At 35.9% G+C, this 20767-nt stretch overlaps 1 protein-coding gene across 1 annotated transcript in view; it reads left to right on the top strand.

Annotated features, from left to right (window-relative positions):
• The window catches only part of LOC149770174 (peptidylprolyl isomerase domain and WD repeat-containing protein 1-like), a 58016-nt gene that overhangs the window by 27581 nt on the left and 9668 nt on the right, over positions 1-20767 (top strand). Inside the window, exons 9-13 of the mRNA XM_089949288.1 lie at positions 5485-5565; positions 9495-9588; positions 11979-12032; positions 14822-15065; positions 15959-16025. Of these exons, the coding sequence (XP_089805414.1) occupies positions 5485-5565; positions 9495-9588; positions 11979-12032; positions 14822-15065; positions 15959-16025 (540 nt within the window). The remainder of the gene's footprint in view (positions 1-5484; positions 5566-9494; positions 9589-11978; positions 12033-14821; positions 15066-15958; positions 16026-20767) is intronic.

The following is a 20767-nucleotide window of genomic DNA, read 5'->3' as shown; positions in this document are numbered from 1 at the left end:
GTTTCATCCCACTTTTAACAACTGAAATAATGGTAAGTAATTCCTACCCTCTTGTTCTTCCAGTTCATTGTATTTTGTATCTTCCTTTCGGCCTTCATTAATGCCTCTAGATGTTGGCAAATGTGAGCATAAAAGGGCAGTTTGGGATGTGTGCACCACCTGTCTTGTGTGCATGTTATGCATAGCTGCCAACCCTTGCGATTTTGGCGTGAATTTCATGACTTTTTCAGTGATTCACATATTTATGCCACATGAAGAAGAAAAAAAATGAATTCCCCAATTTTCAATTATTTTAAATCCTTAATAAAATAACTGATTTCTCGTTAAGTGCTAGTCACGATATCGGCAGTTGCCGAAATGGTCCGGTATTGCTGGTTGTGATATTAGTGGAACTAAAGCTGATTGATACAGTTGGCCCAGTAGCAAGCATTTTAGCGTATTTTAATCTATATGTATAAGAGTAGTTTTACAAATGCTTTTGAGAGAAACTGGGGCCTAACCAGAATTTTTGCATGTGCCGCAAACACTGACTTGAATTACCATTTGGCACCGCATCTTGAAAATGTCTTCACCAACAAGGAAAAAGAAATGTATTGCACAAAAAGTGAAGTTTAGTTTGGAATATACCAAAAATTGGCTGTACATTCAGCCATCAAACACTGATATACATCATGCTTTTTGCATGCAGTGTGCCACAAATTTTAGCACTCTTCATGGTGGCAGAGATAATGTGAGGAAGCAAATTGGTAGCAAAAAGCACATAGAGGTTGGGAAAATTAAGAACTCACAGCAGATTTCAGCTCTCGATATAATACCTGCAAGCTACCAACACTGAAGCATTGTTTGTGAGTTTTCTTGATGAACACAATCTACCTTTATCATCTGGAGACCATGCTAAACATTTGTTCCGACAAATATTCCTGGACTCGAAGATCACTTCACAAATTCATATCGAAATTCACTAACTTTAATCCTTATTTTCACTAATTGCAAGCTTGGAGGGTTGGCAGCTATGGCTGTGCTTGCAGAGATGCTCCCAGGGCATGCAGTAGTATGATTCACTCAAAATATTTTTTAATTCGTGCACTTGAAAAGCAGTAATTCACAAGAACTCACACAAATTAATTTGAGATTGCACATATGAAAAGGTACCCTGTGTAGTATTCAACTTTATTGAGCCATTCACCCATAAAGTACTTGTTGAAGGGGTAAAAATATTGTAGCGCTTGTTGCAACATTTATTTTTTTTGTAACTGTTTACACATCTTGTTTCATTGGCTTGACATGAATAAATGTTAAACTGAATTTGAATTACACAAGTATTTTGTCGAAGTTTGAATCTTGCATAAAGGACATTTTACAAATGCCCGTTTATAATACGGGCTATCTAGAAGACCCATAGTCAGGAAGTATATGAGATTACAGGAGCTGGGAAACTGCTAATAGAGATACCAGTGAGTGATTTTTAACCAAACAATGCTGTTAAAATCGAATCCGATGTAAAATGCTGGATGGACCAAACCAGATAGCATGCTGCTCAACCCTTCATTTTAGCAGTATTTTGAAATGTAGAAATGGCAAACAAGCCAAATTATAAAAGGCAGATAAACAAGCCATTTAAAATACAATTTAAAAGTAGAGTGCACTTTTTGTTTCTTTTCTCATCACAGTTTAGCCCAACAGGATCATGTGCAGCAAACCATATAGCCCTAGCAATAATGATTGCGATAAATCCTAATTAATGATAATCTAAAATAAAATTTGATCTCAATACAAAACAATATTAATACACAGATATGAATGAGATTAAGTTGAAAAACAACGAACAGATTAATGCCTATACAATTAGAAACAACATCTTTTAAAGATTTTGATTTCATTAGGGGTCTTACAGAGTAGATATGGAATAAGAAGAAATGGATATTAAAGTGTTTTGTAAATATTGCACTATATCCGTTTCCTCCTCCCCTCCCCATTTTTGCTCTACTCCCCCCTTATTCTTGTGACAAGAGGGGGAAATTCCCCCTTCTGATAAAATCCTGGGAGCATCTCTGTATGCATAGATGGTTAACCCAGTTGCTTTGTGTGGCCTGATTAGGTTGGAACTTGGCAGAAAATTGTTGGGCCTCTCAGAAGGACTCCATGGCACTCCTAATGAAAAGAAATCACAAGTTGAGGATGTTGCTCAGTTCAGCTAAGAGTGGATCTCTGAGGGAGAAAATCCCGGGGAGTTCTTATCATAGGGCAGTTACTGGTCCCAAATAGCGAGCCATGCCTTCTCAATGCAAAGGAAGTGCAGTTATTGTCATGTGCTAGAAGACCTCGAGTTAAAGCAATATATTTTTTTGTTGGAGTCAAGTTCCTTGAACAGGGGCTAAAGTTAGGTCTGCATCATCTGAAAGGTCATTGCTGATGACCAGTCACTGGTCACTAGTGTCAAGTGGAATTTGGGAAGATCTTTCACCACGCATAGGGCACTGGACACTGTCTTAGAAGGTTTGTCACCTGGTTGATGTCCCAAGAAAGGTTCAGCAAGTTCGTGTCACTGGGCAGCAAGGCAGCAAAGACCAGGCTGTGGGGCACCAAAACACTGGAAACTGGGTGTCAGTCACTGGGTATGAAGTATGGTGCCAATCCATATGTTGCTTTTGGTTTTGGATCACTGATCGTGGAGTACCAGGCACCAGTCGCCAAACATGAAACATTTGGTGCCAGGCACAGATCAACAACACAGGGCATTGGACATTGGTCTTTGGACCAGGCACTGAAATTTAAACAACAGTCTAGAAAAGGGATCCATTTGATATCTGCCATTTCTCTATGTGTGCATTCAGTCTATATGCGGAAAGGGCTTGGGTTTTTTGATTATCATTCTGGGGGTAGTGATTGGGTTGATATCCATCATTTTTTGATGTTCCCATTCATCCCCTGTGGAACTTCAGCTCTCTCACCACCTTGTGGTGAGTTGCCCATGGCAGCTTTTTCTACCATGCCACTATGGATGACTCTACTGTGGCTCCATGGATTGGCAGGTGGGGCATGTCCTAGATGTTCCCAGCTCCCAGCATCATTATTGAGATATGGGGGGCTGCCATTAACCACCTCCAGCACAGAGCAAATTGCTGGTTCCTTTTTCTAGAGAGGATCATTGGACTAGTCCTGTCTCCTCCCTTGAATGATGCCAAAAGCCCCACTCTGAAAGACCCCTTCCTGGAGGAAGATGAGACAAAATAATCCAGCCTCCCCCAAAAAGTAAAGACAGGATGACAAACTATTATTTTTTTTAATGCAGACAGAATCGTAGAAGAACCCTTAACACTGGGAATTACAACCAAGGAAGAATCTACTGTCGCAACACAGAGGGTCCCTCCTGCAGAACACTTCCCAAACCCTCCACCTTCATACCTGGCTCATATCAGATAATCTCTTTGCCAAGTCTAGTTTTCAAGCAATTGCCAAATGCATCACTAGAAGGCAATTGACCTTGGTATTTGATATCAGCTGGAGTAGTTTCTGTAATTGGTACAGTAGGAAATGTATTAATCCTATCTGTTCCTTCCCCCCAACTGCAGTTGCAGATTGTCCTCATTTTCTCTTAGGGGAAAAGGTTGCTGAGTAACCACCATTGAGGGCAAATGAGCAACCCTCCATACCACTTACAACAGTCATTCTTATCCTCATAGCATATGTGAGGAGAAATGGTGAAATTCATGCTTTACCAGTAGAAAAGTGTTGTTTATATTTTCAGTGCTAATTAAGATTCTTCTTTGCAATTCAGGATTTCTAGCTTTGAATCAGCTACCTTTGGTAGTTCTTGTTCCTGTTGATATCTCTAGTCTCAGTCATATTTGTGCTGGAGAAGATCAAGGTAGACTTCTTTGCCCAGTTAGAGCTTTATAGTTCTAACATAAGAGAAAGGATCTTAACTTTCTCTTTCTCTCTTTACGTGGTATTTGAGATATTTCAGTAGCTACCATGTCAAGGTAGATTGTTTGGACAGTTAAGAGAGCTTATTATTCTCTGCTCATAACAATTGATGTGGGGCCCTGAGTGGTTGAATGGTCTAGAATGCTCATCATTTCAGATTACTGCCATTTCACCTATGTCTGCGTGGGTTTGAGTCTCACCCTTGGCTAATGTGGGTACGTGAGAAAGCTTGCCAGTAGCTTCTCATGGGTTGATGGTTCTTCCTAGGGTTTTCCAGGGTTCTTCTTCCACCAGTGATACTGGCACCATGTATAGCCTATCTTGTGCTGAAAAATGGCATTAAACCCTACAACTACAACAACAACAATTGATGCCCATGAGGTCAGGGCTAATGCTGCATCTTGTGCCTTTTTTAATCATTCTTCTTTGTATGATGTCAGGAAAACCACCTTCTGATGATCTCATTCCACTTCTCATTATTTTGCCTTCAATCGTTGGCACACCTGAGTGAGAGCATTATTATATGGGTCATATTAATCAGTCCTACATGCTATCAGGCCATCTCCAATTAGCAGTTGAACAACCTTCTTGCAACCATAGTAAGTTCACTGTTTCACTGATTTTAGACCATCAGCCTTCGAACAGGCTGGCAAATTCAGCGATGCAATAACAGCAGGTATTTGTATTCTGTTAAAATGTAATTATGCATTGGGGTAAAACTAATTACCTGCTATTATTGCCCAATATCCTATTTCCTCCCTGCTGATGTTCTTTCTTACTTGGTCCAAGGTAAAGTAGGATGATATTTCAGTTGTTGGAATAGGACTATGGTATCAGACTGAGATCACGTTTTTTTATTCTAGATCTCTAAACTCTAATTGAAGGAGGAAATAATATTCTTGGACTGGAGACAGGTGCCAGGAAAAAGTAACAGCAATGTAATAATAGCTGGTAATTATTACGTTGTACTTTTCACTATTCTTGGACTGGAGATGGGTGCTAGGAAAAAATAATAGCAATGTAATAATAGCTGGTAATTATTACATTGTACTTTTCAGAAATTATGCATCGGTTATTGCTGAAACATGTTACTAATCATTGACAATGCGTCACTGGAAAATTTTGCACTTATTGAAAGAAGCAAGAGTTTAAAATTTCAATTCACTTATTTCCGTTGTTACTTATGTTTTGCAAGGATGTGAGTGTTGAATTCAAGCCATGAGTTTTGGATAAAATATGTTTCTACAAAAATACTTAGCCAGTCATGATCCCATGCTTTCTATACATTTTTATCCCTGGAAGCACATATATATCCATTTCAGTAGTAGCTCATGATTGACAGGACTAGGAATCCAGTGTCTCTATCCAAAGGGAGGTCACATTAATTTGACTTTTATTACTAAAACAAGCCAACAAAATGTGGTTAAGATACATTTTAGCTTGAGAGAGTTACATTTATGAGGCAGGGGATATTCTCATAATGTATTATGATCGAGAAAATATTACCATGAATTATTATCTATTTAAAAAATGGCTTATTTTTCTTTTATATCTTAGGTGCGGATTTTTAAATTTTCGACAGGGAAGTTGGTCAAAGTATTGGATGAAACTTTACAGCAGTTCATTGATCTACAGCAGGTACTAAGACCAACCTCTTATTCTAAACATTACTGAATATTTTCGTTACAGTAATACATTATAGACTATTCATTTTAAGGTGAAGCCTGACACTCAAGCAGTACTATTAAATGCTTCATTATGTTGTCAAAAGATTGTAATTGCACTTAAATTGTTAGAAGCACGTCTATTCAGGACACATGGTACTAATTATACGGAAGAACTGTGAACCAGTCTAGAAATGGGTGAAGAAATAATAGAGTATTTACAGGTTTGGTGGTCCATAATTGGTTAAAAATGAAAATTAAAATTTTAGGAAAAATATCTTTTGAGAGCTTATCCTATATGTAATGTAAAAAAAGTATTGACAAATTTCTACTGATGCAATTTTAGCATTTTTACAGGCTTGACTCAGGAGTACTCAATACTGAAAGTAGCACCTGATTCATTTGGTGCAGAATCAATAACATGTGTTTCATGCACATGTATGTAAACAAATTGCCGCGGGTCATATGGTGTTCTCCACACATAAGCTTGCACCAAGGTTAGATGTGCATGAAAAATTATAGGTGTCATTATCAGCACCCATAAATTTTAAGTTATTGAATTTTGAATATAATAGTGTTTCCATATGTTTACCATTGGAGTGGAATTAGTACCGTGAGTCCTATATGCGACCTATACCATAATAGGAGTTTGTTGTTTCCATGGTTACCACGTGCATACAGGGTATCAATTTGGTGGTTTTTACATATGACAATCATAATGGAGTCTTTTTATCATGGTTTGAATGTGGTTTTGGAGAAAAATTCTATACAAAAGACAGATGGGGATGGTTTTATACACTGGAGAGAGGAAGTAGATAGCTCAGGCCATAGGGAAAAGAGCATAGTATGGCCTGATGGCAGAATTTCATATGATGGTACCCATAGATTGGCCTATATGGTTAAATACCATTTAACACATGCAACAATTCCCCAAAAGGGGGTGGGGGTGGGGGAGATTTTATATGTAACCAATTTATGTCACAATCACTTATGTATCAGTACTGATCATTTAACTTTAGAGACACACTCAGCAGATCAAAGCAGAGAACATTGTAAAAATAAGGACTGTGCACAAAACTGCACATGCTGCATTGCCTCAACCTGTAAATTGAATTATTATATGTCGAGTCACATTGAATATCAATTATACCAGTCTTATTTCTTATCCTAGAATTAAACTCCTTGACACCTGTTCTATGTTCAGCATGTTTCTCATATTGGTACATTACATTTTTGGGCAAACAGTATTGGAACTTTTCTGCATTCCTTTTGTTGAGGGAGCAGGGAGGGATATTTTCACATAAAATAATAGTTTTCAACCCTTCATTCCCAATATAAGTCTGCAAAAGTCCAATCTGTATTGCATTCTTTACACAGGCTCTCTTCATACAGTTGAAACATTCTTGATGTATAACTGCATGGTGAACATACTGCTCTCTCCCACCAAACCAGATCTCTTTTTTCTTCATGTACCAAGTCCCATGATAGAAAACCTTCATACTCAGGGTGTTGCAACTTGTGGTCTCAGAACACATTATTCCAAATCTCAGCATTTGATTACTGCGTGCACTAAACGATATGTGTTTTGTTCACCATATATGTTGTTGTGAATAAATGAAAACAAGCTTCATGTCAGAAATATGGTTTCATATTTGAAACAAAAGCTATTTATAAAACCTACATTGCTCTGTTCTTACCATCAAGTAATAGTAAGGAATTATTTAGCTGTAAATTAGAGCTTGCTATTTGGTTTGCCAAATCAAGGTGTATTACCTCCCCTTTGACTGTAATTGAGTGATTGCAATGTTTGCTTTGTTTCTCTTTGTTCAATAATGTATGCATTTTTTCAGCTTTATATTAAAAAGTAAGTAATTTAACACTGCTTATAGTGGAAAGCAGCCACAGTAATGATTTTTAGACTTTTTCTTAACTTTTTATGAGCTTTAGGTAAATGTAGGTATATGTTTATGTATTAGACAACTTCAATATGCAATTCAATTCTATTACTTAAATTTAACAAGTAGTGTATTCAGTGACAATTTTTATCAGTGTCTGCATATTGCATAGAGACATGAACTTGTCTTGGCATAGCAAAGTTTTTCACACATTTCTCCACCTCCAGCATACTTAACAGCTTGAGTCATAACAGTTTGTGCATACACTTTCTGTCTCCAACATCAATGTCAGCATTATAGGAACTTTGGATAGCTTTTTCAAATTTGTCTCTTGATGACCTTATGTAACATACCTCATGTTGATGTGTTATTTGGGTTGATACACATTCCCCCCCCCACCCCCTTTGTTGTGGGGAACATTACCAGGCTTGAAGAAATTACTCTGTCTATTCTTTGCTTATTCACCCTTCCCCATAGTTTTATACTAAAAAGTAGCACTATGTTATTTAATTATTCAGTATAATACAGCTTATGGAACTCTTCATTGGCTTTTATACGTTTTTATTAACATTTGGGGGTCATGAATCACATGTGATGATAGTTTAAATAAGTTTGGAATATCAGCATCTCTTGATGCTTCATGGGTGTGTGTATTTGTTTTAGTCACAAAAGGGCAATGGCCTCATATCATTTTGACCTGTCATGTGGCACACTTATTTGTTTTGTTTGATTGATGTGAATAGGGATGCACTGTATGTTATTTCTGTGAGAGTCAGCAAGAAAAGAAATGCAATTTTGAAATTTAAAACATTTAAAACTTGTCTTATAGCCAGTGAGAGATGAAAATACAATGTGTCATGTAATTTGATACCCTGTGATGTCATACTTGCTGATGTCAGCATGCTTGTGTTTCTTTTGTGTAGCATGCATGCCATAGAAAGATAACATGAAGATACAAAAGCAGAAAACAATTATTTTAATAACAAGAATAAGCCATTAATAAGTACAATACAACACAGCAACATGTAATGCGGATGCAATTTAACTACAGATATTGGTATCACATAAAATGCTATTGCACTATTATCCATGCACAAGCATGGCCAATTCTTTCTTACAATTATGCTCTAATATCAAGGAGTAAAATACAACTTTTTCAAAAAAAATTAAATCTGGTTATAGGACACACGGTACTAATTATACTGAAGAACTGTGAACCAGTCTAGAAATGGGTGAAGAAATAATAGAGTATTTACAGGTTTAGTGGTCCATAATTGGTTAATAATGAAAATTAAAATTTTAGGAAAAATATCTTTTGAGAGCTTATCCTATATGTAATGTAAAAAAAATATTGACAAATTTCTACTGATGCAATTTTAGCATTTTTACAGGCTTGACTCAGGAGTACTCAATACTGAAAGTAGCACCTGATTCATTTGGTGCAGAATCAATAACACATGTTTCATGCACATGTATGTAAACAAATTGCCGCGGGTCATATGGTGTTCTCCACACATAAGCTTGCACCAAGGTTAGATGTGCACGAAAAATTATAGGTGTCATTATCAGCACCCATAAATTTTAAGTTATTGAATTTTGAATATGATAGTGTTTCCATATGTTTACCATTGGAGTGGAATTAGTACCGTGAGTCCTTCAGTATGACTTTCTCTTTAACTTGATATATTAGCATTATCTACCATTATTAGCCATGAAATAAAATTACCATTCTCTAATTGTTCAGCTCCAAATGTTTCAGATCCTGTGTCCAAAATCATTGTGTAAGATAGAAGTTATGTATTCAGTGAATAGCTGGCTGTATGGGATTGCAGGAAAGGGTTTTACCACAAACCTTCTTGTTAAACATCTCCCTTACAACTATTCCTCTTTGTTACCTTTGTGCATGGACAAGATTCTTGCCCAGTTTGAATCAGTTTATTTTACTTTGAAATCAGTCTTTTACTCTTCTTTGTATCTTACCTTTCTGATATTTGGGTTTTGGTTTCAGATGAAACAACAGTTACCAGATATGGAATTTGGCAAAAGATTAGCAGTGGAGAGAGACCTAGAAAAATCGGAGTCTTTCAACATATGCAATATCAGTAAGAGATTTACTGTTTGTATAATTCTTTACGTAAGGTGTTAATGTCCATCAGGATCAAGAAAGTGAGGATCTGTGATTGTCAAGGAAACACAAAAGCTGCATCCCTTATCCTCATGAAATATACTGAATATTATATTATTCAGTGAAGATAGTTCATTTGATAAACAAGAATCTATTTAGCCCATGAAATTTTGAGAGTGCCACTACCACTTCCACAACCAGTAACTTTCCCACTGGGGCTGTATCGATGACCTGAAATCATTTTTTTCCCAATTTCATGACTGTTCTCCCTTCATTGGTGCAAACAGAATTTATGTGGCAAAGAGAACTAACTGATAGAAGAATTGATGCGCAAGTGCATACAGACTGATGGGCATGATCAGTCACAATATTTCTGGAAAATTCAGGATTAAAAAATCCTGCATCATTTAGAGAGTCAGATTTTGTACTGTAAAATAATATGAACATGAAAATTTGATTCACTGGAGACAACTAGCAGGTGGGAAACAGATATGTCTCATGAAGATCTTGACTTGATATCCTTGATATACTCTAAGATCTCAAAATATCAGATATATCTCATGAAGGTCTTGACTTGATATACTTGATCTCAGTATACTCTAAGATCTCAAAATATCAGATATATCTCATGAAGGTCTTGACTTGATATGCTTGATCTTAATATACTCTAAGATTTCAAAATATCAGATACATCTCATGAAGGTTTTGACTTGATATATTCGATGTACTCTAATATTTCAAAATATCAGATATGTTTCATGGAAGATCTTGACTTGATACACTCAATTTACTGTAAGATTTCAAAATATCAGATACAACTCTTGAAGGTTTTGACTTGATATATTCGATGTACTCTAAGATTTCAAAATATCAGATATGTTTCATGGAAGATCTTGACTTGATACACTCAATTTACTATAAGATTTCAAAATATCAGATATATCTCATGAAGATCTTGATGTATTTGATGTATTTGATGTAGTATAAGATCTCAAAATATCAGATATGTCTCATGAAGATCTTGACTTGATGCACTTGATGTAGTATAAGATCTCAAAATATCAGATATGTCTCATGAAGATCTTGACTTGATGCACTTGATGTAGTATAAGATCTCAAAATATCATATATGCTTATGAAGATCTTGACTTGATGTAGTATAAGATCTCAAAATATCAGATATGCTCATGAAGATCTTGACATGATGCACTTGATGTAGTATAAGATCTCAAAATATCAGATATGCTTATGAAGATCTTGACTTGATGCACTTGATATAGTGTAAGATCTCAAAATATCATGTCTCATGAAGATCTTGACTTGATGCACTTGATGTAGTAAAAGATCTCAAAATATCAGACATGTCTCATGAAGCTCTTGACTTGATGCATTTGATGTAGTATAAGATCTCAAAATATCAGATATGCTCATGAAGATCTTGACTTGATGCACTTGATGTAGTATAAGATCTCAAAATATCAGATATGCTTATGAAGATCTTGACTTGATGCACTTGATATAGTATAAGATCTCAAAATATGTCTCATGAAGATCTTGACTTGATGCACTTGATGTAGTAAAAGATCTCAAAATATCAGACATGTCTCATGAAGTTCTTGACTTGATGCATTTGATGTAGTATAAGATCTCAAAATATCAGATATGCTTATGAAGATCTTGACTTGATGCACTTGATGTAGTATAAGATCTCAAAATATCAGATATGTCTCATGAAGATCTTGACTTGATGCATTTGATGTAGTATAAGATCTCAAAATATCAAATACAGCTCATGAAGATCTTACAAGATCAAAGTGATCTCAGCAAGCCTTGTATTCATATGCAGTAATTTGATCCTAGACAGAATGGAAACCATTGGCAGGCACATGCATTCAGCCTTCTCAAGTTTTAATCTACATGATCTAGCTTTGCAGAGACAAGAATTTACTCTTGTAGGTCCAGTGTCTGCTGTCTAGATGGCCACCAAACTAGTTGGACATTAGCAGAACCTCGTTATAATTGAGCTTGGTGCTGTAGTTGGATTCACCCAGATTTGTCCACCCAGTAAGGAAATGTCTCTCTTTTCTTTAAGTGGATACTATCATCACATGTTACATGAGCATTGACTTTTTTTCTCTTCATCTGTATTTTTATACAAATTGCTGGATTCTTTAGCTAATGAAGTTTATTTTCTAACATTAATATGATTGGGTATATATTCATGGGGAAACATAATTTATTTGCATCAGGTTGATATTAGTAGACATCTTGATCTCCATTTTTGTGTAATAGTTGCATTAGTTTTTACTTTTACTTTGCAATTCTTTTGAATACAAATCTTAATCTTAAATATATTTTGCTTTTCAGTTTTTGATGAAACTGGGTATTTTATCTTGTACTCAACCATGCTTGGAATTAAAGGTAAATAGTCTAATCAGTTGAGATTTATTTCTCTGTAGTGATCTAATGAGAATATTTTTCATTTTCCTCTTTTTAAAAAATTCCAGCATACGGAAGTGTTTTTTTTAAGAAATCACTAGCCTTTATTACCTTCAATTCATTAGAAATAATTTTTTTGTGTCTTAAATTTATTACCTTCTTTGTGGAATTGTTTTGAATGTTGTTGAATTGCCTGACAAAATAAATATCAAGTTGAATTGAGTGCATGAAATGGGATAGGTTCATTACTGGTCTTTAACAGGACAGGTATTCCATTATTTGCCTTCTTAAGATGGATCACTATACCAGCAACATAAATTACATGTACAGGTAGCTTAGTAATTAATAACAAGTAATAAAGTTTGTTATGTTCTTGGATGAAAGGATTTCTCTGTTATAATATTTGAATTTAGTTTACCTGGCCAATTCTTTATTATTACGTATTCCAAAGGCTTTGCTACAACATTCCTTTGTTGTAATGTTTAATTATTTAATTTGATTTTTGTGAAGGTTAATGCTTTTGTCACATTTGCAGAAGTTAAGTAAATTTGTCACCTTTGGAGAAGTTAAGTAAATAATGATGGTCATTTAAAGAACTAAGCAGTGCAATTATTACACCTCATTCATAATTGGCAGAATAGAATCACAAATTTTTGGTTCAGTGCAATTAATGCAAGGTAAGAAATGTTTTTGTCTTTTACTTTTTGACCAGATAAATTTGAAATATATTTTAGCCATGATTCTAAACCGATATGTTGAATAATTGAGTGCAGCTCTGATTCACTCGCCTGATAAGGTTTATGAACTGCTGAATGTTATTGAAAAACATAACCAAAAATTTCAGATTAATAAAAAACTGATGACTGTTGGCAATTTTTTTCCATCCAAAGAAATAAAGAAGTAATTTTCTAGTCCTAAAGTTTTTGAAAAGAAATGTTTTCATATAAAAATGATTTTTGTGATTCACCAACTGGTACATTTAAATACATGTTGACCCTATCAGTGCATGGTAAAACCTGCTGGTTATCATTTAAATACATGTTGACCCTATCAGTGCATGGTAAAACCTGCTGGTTATCATTTAAATACATGTTGACCCAATCAGTACATGGTAAAACCTGCTGGTTATCATTTAAATACATGTTGACCCTATCAGTGCATGGTAAACCTGCTGGTTATCATTTAAATACATGTTGACCCAATCAGTGCATGGTAAACCTGCTGGTTATCATTTAAATACATGTTGACCCAATCAGTGCATGGTAAACCTGCTGGTTATCATTTAAATACATGTTGACCCTATCAGTGCATGGTAAAACCTGCTGGTTATCATTTAAATACATGTTGACCCTATCAGTGCATGGTAAACCTGCTGGTTATCATTTAAATACATGTTGACCCTTTCAATGCATGGTAAAACCTGCTGGTTATCATTTAAATACATGTTGACCCTATCAGTACATGGTAAACCTGCTGGTTATCATTGTTTCCTGAGAATATGTTTTTATAACAAATGTGTGTTGTTTTAAAATTTGATCACCATAACATACAAATTCAAATACATTTTTCAGATAATAATCATGCCAGTATAAAGTGTTACTACAAGTATGTCCATTGTAGTTGAGATGGACATATACATGAACTTTTGAAAAATGTGCAATGAATTTTCGATATTGAACATTTCTTGGTAATATAAAAATCACAGAAACTGTAATAATAATAATTTGCTCACCTAGGTTGAGTATCAAAATTGGTACAATAAACTTTTAATAGCAGTACTTTAGCAGCTAACAAGGAAATTAAACATACGAAATGGTACAATCACAGACCAGAAAATGTGGCCAAGAACAGGGAGGTAAGCAGTATGTAGGATTATGTTACCTAGGCCAACCATGGGATATAGAACAGAAGTCCCTACATTGTGTTAATAAGAACTTAAAAGTTGAGTTAAACTGCAAATTGTACAGACCCAGATCTGCAATAATGTGCCAGCAAATCTGGGTTTATTCAGTTTTTAGGAGTAATCAGTAGAACAAACAACATAGACCCTGATCTGCTGGCACACTATGCAGCATCACATTGGGGTCTATCTTATTTGCAGTTGGACTTTGCTTCTAAGAGAGTATATATGGTATATCATAGAGTAGTACTAGGGGACTCCCATTCTGCAAGAAAAGAACAACAACAAAAATGCTACATTGCTAAAGAAATAAGACTGGTCTGGGAAAGATATTTCACTAGTTCTGGTATGAGTGTATGGAGTTATACCATGCAAATTAAGCGGCATGCTGTAAAAGTTAGGAATGGCACAAGATCCACACTTATTAGCGAAAGCAGCATTCCTCAGAATAGCATGGATACTAAGGAAGTCCCTGAGATCTAATGATTATGGTTGGACAGTGGACTTTATGCTAAATATTTTACTGACTACAATGGAATCTCTTGATAATGACTCTGATTAAGCTAGTAAATGGCAATAATTCAGTGCTAATTTAGGTCTGAATAATAATAACATGTTTATACACAAAATGCTGTTTATAACATATCAGGATGTAAGAAAATTTGGTATATTATGAAGCATTCTAATTTTATTTTCGGTCTATTATATAGTAGTTTTCCTTGGTTATATCAAAACTCAGATATCTTTTTTATGTTTTGGTCACTTAGGCTTTTGTTGTGTCTAAATATTACTGTATATGACGTTCCACTATGTATAGAATGATAGTTTAGAATTAGTATTTTTTGGCTAATTGTGTTTTACTTCCTTTCAGTTATCAACCTTCACACCAACAGGTGTGTTAGGATCCTGGGGAAGCCAGAGAATGCACGGTTTCTGCAACTTAGCCTGTTTCAGGGGTCAGGGAAGAAGAAGCCAGGTGTGACAGACATGGAAACCGCTGCATCAGAAAACCCAATACTGCAAACCATCAACCTCGACCCCATTCTCTTTTGTACAGCCTTTAAGAAAAACCGCTTTTACATGTTTACCAAAAGATCACCAGATGATACAAAAAGGTGTTACATGTATCTTTCTCCATATGAAAATTAATTGCTGCAAATAGGACTTGTACAAAACTACATTATTCACCATGTAGCTGCTTCACTGATGCATCATCAGCAGTTCTTCTGTGTACATATTTAAAAGAATTTGTGCAGTATACAACATTTGGACCTCTGATATAGTCAGATTATGGTTGGTTGTCAATCAATCTGTCTGTCTGTTCTGTCTGGTCTTCATGGTAGATCTTACTTCATTTCACCCATCATAATCAAAACAATATTGTGAATTAAACTGGTTCAGTACAAAATATTTGTAACACTTTAATCAAAAACACATTGTGAGTTGCAATGGTTCACTCTCTTGTAATCTTAAATTAGTATTTTTTATTTATGTTTCAATTGCCCATCCTAGAATAGACTGTAGCGTATGTTTCATGCTAATTGCACAGCTTCATGCTAATTGCACAGCAGGTTTTAACATTTCTAATTCTACTACATACTCTTAAATTATCTGTCAAGACTAAAACATATGTAAATAACTGTGCTGTAAGACCTTCAAATTAAGACCATTTTCAGGTTAAGTTTGCTTTTTTAAATAGTAAATGGGACTTCACAAACATGATTGCTTTTGGGAAGTGGTCTTTATATGGGGGTGGGTTTTAGTTAAGGGTTTACTGTAGGAAAATAGATATTCTTCCTTTTCATTTTGTGTTTTTGCTATTCATGTATTTTGAACAGTAATGTACCTTAATACCCATTTGCTAATGTTAGCAATGGAACACCATTTCAGGCATTAAACTGTACTTTAGTTATAAATGTAGGTTGGATCCATCACAACCATTTGGACCATTAGTATGAAAATCAGCTGTTGGGTTGTTTTCAATGGTTTGTTTGCTTTCTCATTCCAGTGCTGATTCAGAAAGGGATGTGTTCAATGAAAAACCATCAAAAGAGGAACTTGTAGCAGCAACTCAGGTCAGATGGAACATCCTTGTTACTTCGTCAGATGCATTACCATATATGCTCACATATAAATTGTGTCCAATTGCAGAGACCTAGATCTGCCATTGTATATTGTGGCAGCAGATCTAGGTGTATGCAGCCTTTCAGGAGTAAACAGTAGAATCAACAGCATAGACCCTAATTTAGCTATTGAAGTTATGAAAAGTCATGTGCTTGCCAGGAAAGAACCCCTACATTGGGGTAGGATGAAATGGATCAGATTTGTCTTTGGTGCTTTCTAATCTGGATAAAAGTGACTTATAAATTAATTAGCAGAAAGAGTGAAAAGAACAAGTTTATTAAAATTCAGAGTATAATTTTTTTCTTACAATTCAAAGAGAAAAATTAAACATAAATTAGAGTATCGTGTATGAAATCCTGAATAGTCCTTAAAGTTCCATCACAAGTCCAAGAGTATCGGGTATTCTGAATGAGTTCCAGTGGTATTCCAAATGAAGTTCAAACTGTTGTGCTGATGTGTCAGTATTATTGAATCAGAATGATATAATCCAAAATGTCACAGTAATTCCAAAATAGTTAATCCAGAGTTTATGAGTAACCTGTAATGCCAGCGGGAAATTAAAGTAAATAAATCAAATCCTCTCAACTGTTTCTTCTTCAGATATCAAGCTAGAAATATCGAATTTCCAGGTCATATAAAAAACTAAGATGCAATTCCAAAAACCATAATGAGGTTCCTCTATTGTTTTGAAATCACTGACTTTTCAGCAAGGTGAAGTTGAAGTACTTTAACTGCCAGCCAATGATGAATTAGGTCACCCTATTTTTCCACAAACTCATGTCCTGATGTTTACTTCAATTAATAGTACATCTCACTATGTTGAAACCAAGCACTATGTTTAAGAACGACTTCATCTAAAAGTACAAGAGTATTTAATATATGGTTTTATCTTACAGTCTGTAATCATGAAAATTAATGCACATGATTGAGATATGTAACAATCACTACTGGTCATTGTCATGCATGGTGAATTTACTGTGTTCACAGTCATTTCAGTTGACTGGGTCTTTGGAAATGAGGAACTTTTTCTGATCTTCATATACAAGGTTTTCACTGCAAAATCACTTATTGCACACCTGCTATAATTCTTTTAATATTTCATACACAAAACTTAATTATTCATGCTGACCATATATGGAATAAAGGGATCAGACCTCAAACAGGTCTGTCTGACATACAATACTTGCTATCCTAATCATAATGTCAAATAAATAAACGTACACTTTTTCTTTCACTTTCCTTTCACCCCTGAACCTAATTGACAGTAAATAAAATTACTCAAGAGTATTTTTTTTGTTATTAGTGATTATGCAAGATAGAGTGGTAATAACTGATGATTGACAGGATTTGGTTCTAACCCTTCTCTCAAAGAGGAGACCACTTTCATCTTACATTTTTCCTGGCAAGTTAAAAGACATGATTAATATCTTTTTATCAAGGAAAGCTGGATTTGCAAGGTAGTGGATCTTCTCCAAATGTATTTTGAGTAGGTACTGTATATATTGATGTATAATTGAGTACCACTGCAGACAACACAAACCTTTATCTGCCATCATATAATGCGCCATCAGATTAGGGTCTTTGTTGTTTGTTTCATTGATTACTCCTAACAAACTGCAAGTACCCAGATTGGCTAGAGCTTTTTGCAGTGGCAGACCTGTACAGTTTGCATTTGGATTCATGAATATATATAATACTAAAGACGTTTTAATTTCTCCTTCAAGTACATTTCCCAATGACATTACATAGGAATATTAGCCTGCTACCTTGCAAATCTTACCTAATAAAGATGAAAATTGTCTTTATCAATCTCATAGGGTCAAGGGCAACAACTCTTACCCATTATCTCTCCTTTCCACTGCCGGGTGTCACTAGGTTTTAGCTTTGCTACTGTACTGATAACATCATACATTTTACCTCAGATAGTCCAAACCATTTTAGTGTTCAGAATGGACCATCCAACCTTCGTTTTGGATTTTTTGTGTGGGACAATCACTCTTCTACATTATTTTTCTAATATCTACCAAATCTGAGTGAATATGTCAACTTTTGTGGACTTTTTCTATTAAAGATTATGTTAATCCATGCTATCATTGACCTTCATGATGTCATTTACAAGTTAGCATGAAACAGTTGGCCCCAGTTACTATCAAAGGCCAGTACTCCATGACATAAGACACATTCCAGCAACAATTTTGATTGGATAGTCTGGCCAACCAGGATTTACAGGGATTTTAGAGACAGATCTCTCCACTTAGCTGTACTGTCAGTGACATACCCTCACTCTGATGGAGATTTCAGTGAGATATCTGTTCATCTTGCCAAGCCCTTGGAATGGCTGGTATCAGTGATCGCCGGCCAGTCTTTACCACCAGCATCCAGGCCGACCATATATCCCAGCAAACCAAATGGTTATTCTGACTGTACCAGACTTGCAGAAACATATGATAATTTCTGTTCTACTCCAAAGCAGAAATGATCTTCTCTCAGTTTTACATCATCTAGGCTTTCTAGTGAACTGAGAAAAGTCCAACCTCCATCCATCCCAGCCTGATGCTCATCTGGGTATGGAGTTTATCACCGACCTGAATCTGGTATGACTTTCTCATGCTTGCATCATCTGGCTCATTTAACTCATCAAGTCCATTTCCAACAGGACATGGATTTCAGTGAGTTCTTGGAATTCCTCTGATTATTCAGTGTGTTAGCGGACTTGATCCCGCTCAGCCATAATTTTATGCACACCTTAAAAATGACGCATGCACAGTGATGTCCCTTTTCAAGTCCCCTCAATCAAACAGTCATGATCACGCTTAAGATACGTTCATTCCTACATCAGGTTTGCTGACCAGGGGATCCCAGTGGAGAGGCCTCAAGCAGAAATAATGGTATGTACCAACGCCTGTATGTATGGCTACAGTATTGACCTGTTGCCAGACTTCACTACTGTCAGCAGCACATGAAAACCAGAAGAATGGCCTCTACACGTCAACGTTTTAGAAATGAAGGCCGTCATCAATGCTTTTCACTTCTGGAAGGGTTGACTTCCAGGCAAAACAGTTCTTTTTTTCTGTGGTGGTGACCTACCTCAAACAGGGAAATAACAAATCACCTGACATGTTTGTTCTGATTCGATAGTTTCTATTTTGGTGCCGCAATCTCTATCAACATACAGATCAGAAACATTCCCAGCAGACTCAATATTTTGGCTGACACTCTGTCCAGGAAAGGTCAAGTACTTCGCACAGAATGGTCTCTCTATCAGTTGGTCTTTACATGGATCTGTGCACTCTGGGGGCATCCAATTATCAATCTTTTTGTGACCAGGTGGAATCAAAGCTGCCCACCTTTGTCTCTCCAGTCCTAGACCCAGAAGCTTGGGCCATGGACACTGTCAATCAGTTGCAAGGAATTTTTGGCATTTGCCTACCCACCTACAGTCTTTTTACCAAAATAATCTAGAAGTTACAGGGTCAGAAGTACAAGATTATTCTGATAGCCCCTCACAGATGAGACAAGTCTAGTGATAAATCTATGCCCAGGAAGATCCAGCCAACCATGGTCACAAGTGTTCATCCATGCTCTGATGTTTTCTATGTCATGCTTGATTCTGGTCTGCACAGTGTTGTGAGACAATTTAAACCTTCGATTGTGGAAACAAATCCTGAAAAGAAGAAGGCTCTCCACTCTTAAGGCTTATTATGAAAAGTGGTGTGTTTTCCAGGCGTGGTGCTATATCATTAACATCATCCCTCTGAGTGTCTTAATCCCTCAACTGGCAAACCTTTTTTTGGGGCTGGCTTTTTGAAGAGAAACAGTTGGCCCCAATTACTGTCAAAGAGCTAGCACTCCATGATATCAGACACATTCCAGCATCATGGAAGACATGATATTGGGCATGATAAAGATTAGTTGGATCTTTCAGCCAGTTTTGATCTGAATCAACCAAAATCCTCTACCCTGTTTCCAAATTGGAATCTGTCCTGAATTTTAACTTGGCTCAATTCAAGCTTTTAGCCCACACTTTGCTAAAGTTACTGTCATACAAAACCTGATAGCTTTAGCTTCAGCATGTAGAGTGAATGAGCTACATACTGTTTCCATCGACCCGAACTATCTTCAGTCCAAATTAGTTTGGTGCTTCTCTTGGCACAGCCAGGCTTTATAACCAAAACTAGGTTACTATCTGTAATCAAATTTCATCGTTCACTCACACTCCTCCTTAGGTCAAGAACAGCAGCCATGCAAGATCCTTTTCACCTATGCGAGCACTACTTGAAAAGCATGGAGACAGTCCATGGCATGTACAAATGCCTCTTTGTTCCCGTGAAAGCCGGGAAACAGGATTTCACAGGGTTCAAACACTACCTTGAAAAGTACTTGAATTTCGATTCATTGTTGAAAAGTACTTGAAAATAGTTTTTTCCTTGAAAATTCTTTGAAAAGTAATTGAAACTAAGCCTTGGTCCTCGAAAAATATAAAATTAATCGACAAATAAATGTACAAAAATTTCTTTTGATACCATTCCATCATGTAATCAAAAGAAAACTGTTGGCACTAGTTGAAAAGCATGGAGACAACCCGTGGCATGCACAAATGCCTCTTTGTTCCAGTGAAAGCCGGGAAACAGGATTTCAAAGGGTTCAAACACTACCTTGAAAATTACTTGAATTTCGATTCATCATTGAAAAG

This window comes from Sinohyriopsis cumingii, unplaced genomic scaffold (assembly GCF_028554795.1).
Source record: "Sinohyriopsis cumingii isolate HCF-2022 unplaced genomic scaffold, ASM2855479v2 utg002552l, whole genome shotgun sequence".
Taxonomy (NCBI): Eukaryota; Metazoa; Mollusca; class Bivalvia; order Unionida; family Unionidae; genus Sinohyriopsis; species Sinohyriopsis cumingii.
The sequence above is the reverse complement of the archived record's forward strand: the minus strand, read 5'-3'. Positions and strand labels throughout refer to the sequence as shown.